Here is a 1,987-nt window from a genome sequence, read left to right on the forward strand (position 1 = left end):
ATTATTGAATTTTTTTTTTATTCTAGAAGTTGATTACTTTATTAAAAATCATGTAAAATTTGTTTAAATATATATAAATATACAATAATTAATTTCTGATATTCATAGAATATTTTAAAATTGTAGGGGTTTTGTAATAAGTCCAATCTAACCCTTTCCACTGAGTTAAATGGTTTTGTTAGATATAAAAATTATTTATGTGTCTTTAAAATATGCATGATCAAATTTTTATTTTCACCAATTTTTCCAAATGAGATATTATTAAACATATATAATACTAATATAGATAATTAAATCTTTAACAAAAAGACAAATATATCTCTGACTTTTTATTTTGCACTTATTTAAATCCCTAAAAATTTAAAAATATAATTAGATCCCCAAAAAGAAATAGGATTTATTGTTATTGTTATAAAAAAAATCGATTTTATTCTAATTTATTAAGAAATTCAAAATAACCGGTTCATTAATACATCCAATAATAATACAACATATAAGCGTCTTTACAAAAAGACGTTTTACGCGTCTTTGTCGAAGCATTCCCCTTAAATCTTAGTTTTAGAATTATTTAATAATTGTAGTACACATACATATCAAAGTTACTCATATATGTATATGATGAATTTCAGCTAAAAGTGGAAAAGTGAAATCAAAATGTGATGTTTGTGGGAAACCAACCAAAGGCTTTGCATTCATATGCACTGCATGTGGCTATCAAATGCATCCATGCTGTGCCATGCTCAACACTGAAATTGACTACCCACCCCATCCACACACCCTTAAGATCCTCCCGGCCGCCGCGACCGCCTCGGCCGCAGACTCCACCGGCTTCATATGTGGGGAGTGCAAGAGGAAGAGGTCAGGTAGGGTGTATAAGTGCACTTCTCCTCAATGTGAGTACTATATCCATGCTTGGTGTGCTAAGAGCAAGGTTAATGGGCTCAAGGCCCATGGTATAAAACCCCCAGAAAAGCCCAGCATGATTGCCACTGCTGCAAAAGTTGCTTCACAAGTTGTTATTGAATTCATTGGTGGGTTGGTTGAAGGCATTGGAGAAGGTGTTGGAGAAGTTCTTGTTCAAAACATTACCAAAGGAAGTGCCAATGATCATTCTCACACTTCCAATACTAGTAATACTACTAGCACAAGAACTAGGCCTCACTAATTAAGTAATTAATTATTATATTTGGGTAAATTATTTTCATTTTCCTTAAAATAGGTCATATATATTGCACCCCACATTTTCTAAATACTAAGATTATATATATATATGGCACTTGATTAGTATTTTAATTACCTTTTTTTATTATAAAATTTGGGATTAAGAAGATTGTGATCAATAGATACATATTTGACAAATTAAAGTGAGAAAAATCCAAAACAGCCCTGACAATTATCTCGAAAGACAACGAGGCCCTTGACAAAAAAAAACTCAACCCGATCTCTGACAATTACTTCGAAAGGACAACGAAACTCCTGTGCCAAAAAAAAAAATCAATGTTGNNNGGGTGGGGTATTCACTCAATTAAAGATTGTGATCATATATAATTAATATCACCTAGTTTTTGGAAAAATGTCAATATGATTTACCCTATATAATATTATATATTATTGTATGGTGAATTAGTGTTAGTGGTAATATGCTTAAGATGGCTCCATTGAATTAATTATCACAAATTGTTCCATTATTGTATTGGGAACGATAAGGAATTGTATATCATTGATTTGTGCAAGTATTTATACCTTTGCTTTTCTTCTCTTATGAATATTTTATATGGGTTGGGGAAGGGATCTAAAAAAGGTGGCAAGTAATTGTTCTCCATTGTGTAATTTTTGTTTTACTATTATTTTTATTATTATGCTGAAGTGTTTGTTATTATTATATTATTGTACAAATTTATGTTATAAATATTGTAAGCATTGGTCAGCCTTTTCTTTTTCTTTCCGATAATTAGATAATAAAAATATTAGGGCCCAATATTAAGTG

The 1,987-nt window shown here is 30.4% G+C and overlaps 1 protein-coding gene across 1 annotated transcript in view; it reads left to right on the forward strand.

The window, feature by feature from the left end:
- The window catches only part of LOC107621674, a 2,851-nt gene extending 1,558 nt beyond the window's left edge, over nucleotides 1-1,293 (forward strand). The window contains exon 2 of the mRNA XM_016323694.2: nucleotides 630-1,293. Coding sequence (XP_016179180.1) covers nucleotides 630-1,165 — 536 coding nt within the window. The 3' untranslated portion in view covers nucleotides 1,166-1,293. The remainder of the gene's footprint in view (nucleotides 1-629) is intronic.

Source organism: Arachis ipaensis, chromosome B10 (genome assembly GCF_000816755.2).
Source record: "Arachis ipaensis cultivar K30076 chromosome B10, Araip1.1, whole genome shotgun sequence".
Taxonomy (NCBI): domain Eukaryota; kingdom Viridiplantae; phylum Streptophyta; class Magnoliopsida; order Fabales; family Fabaceae; genus Arachis; species Arachis ipaensis.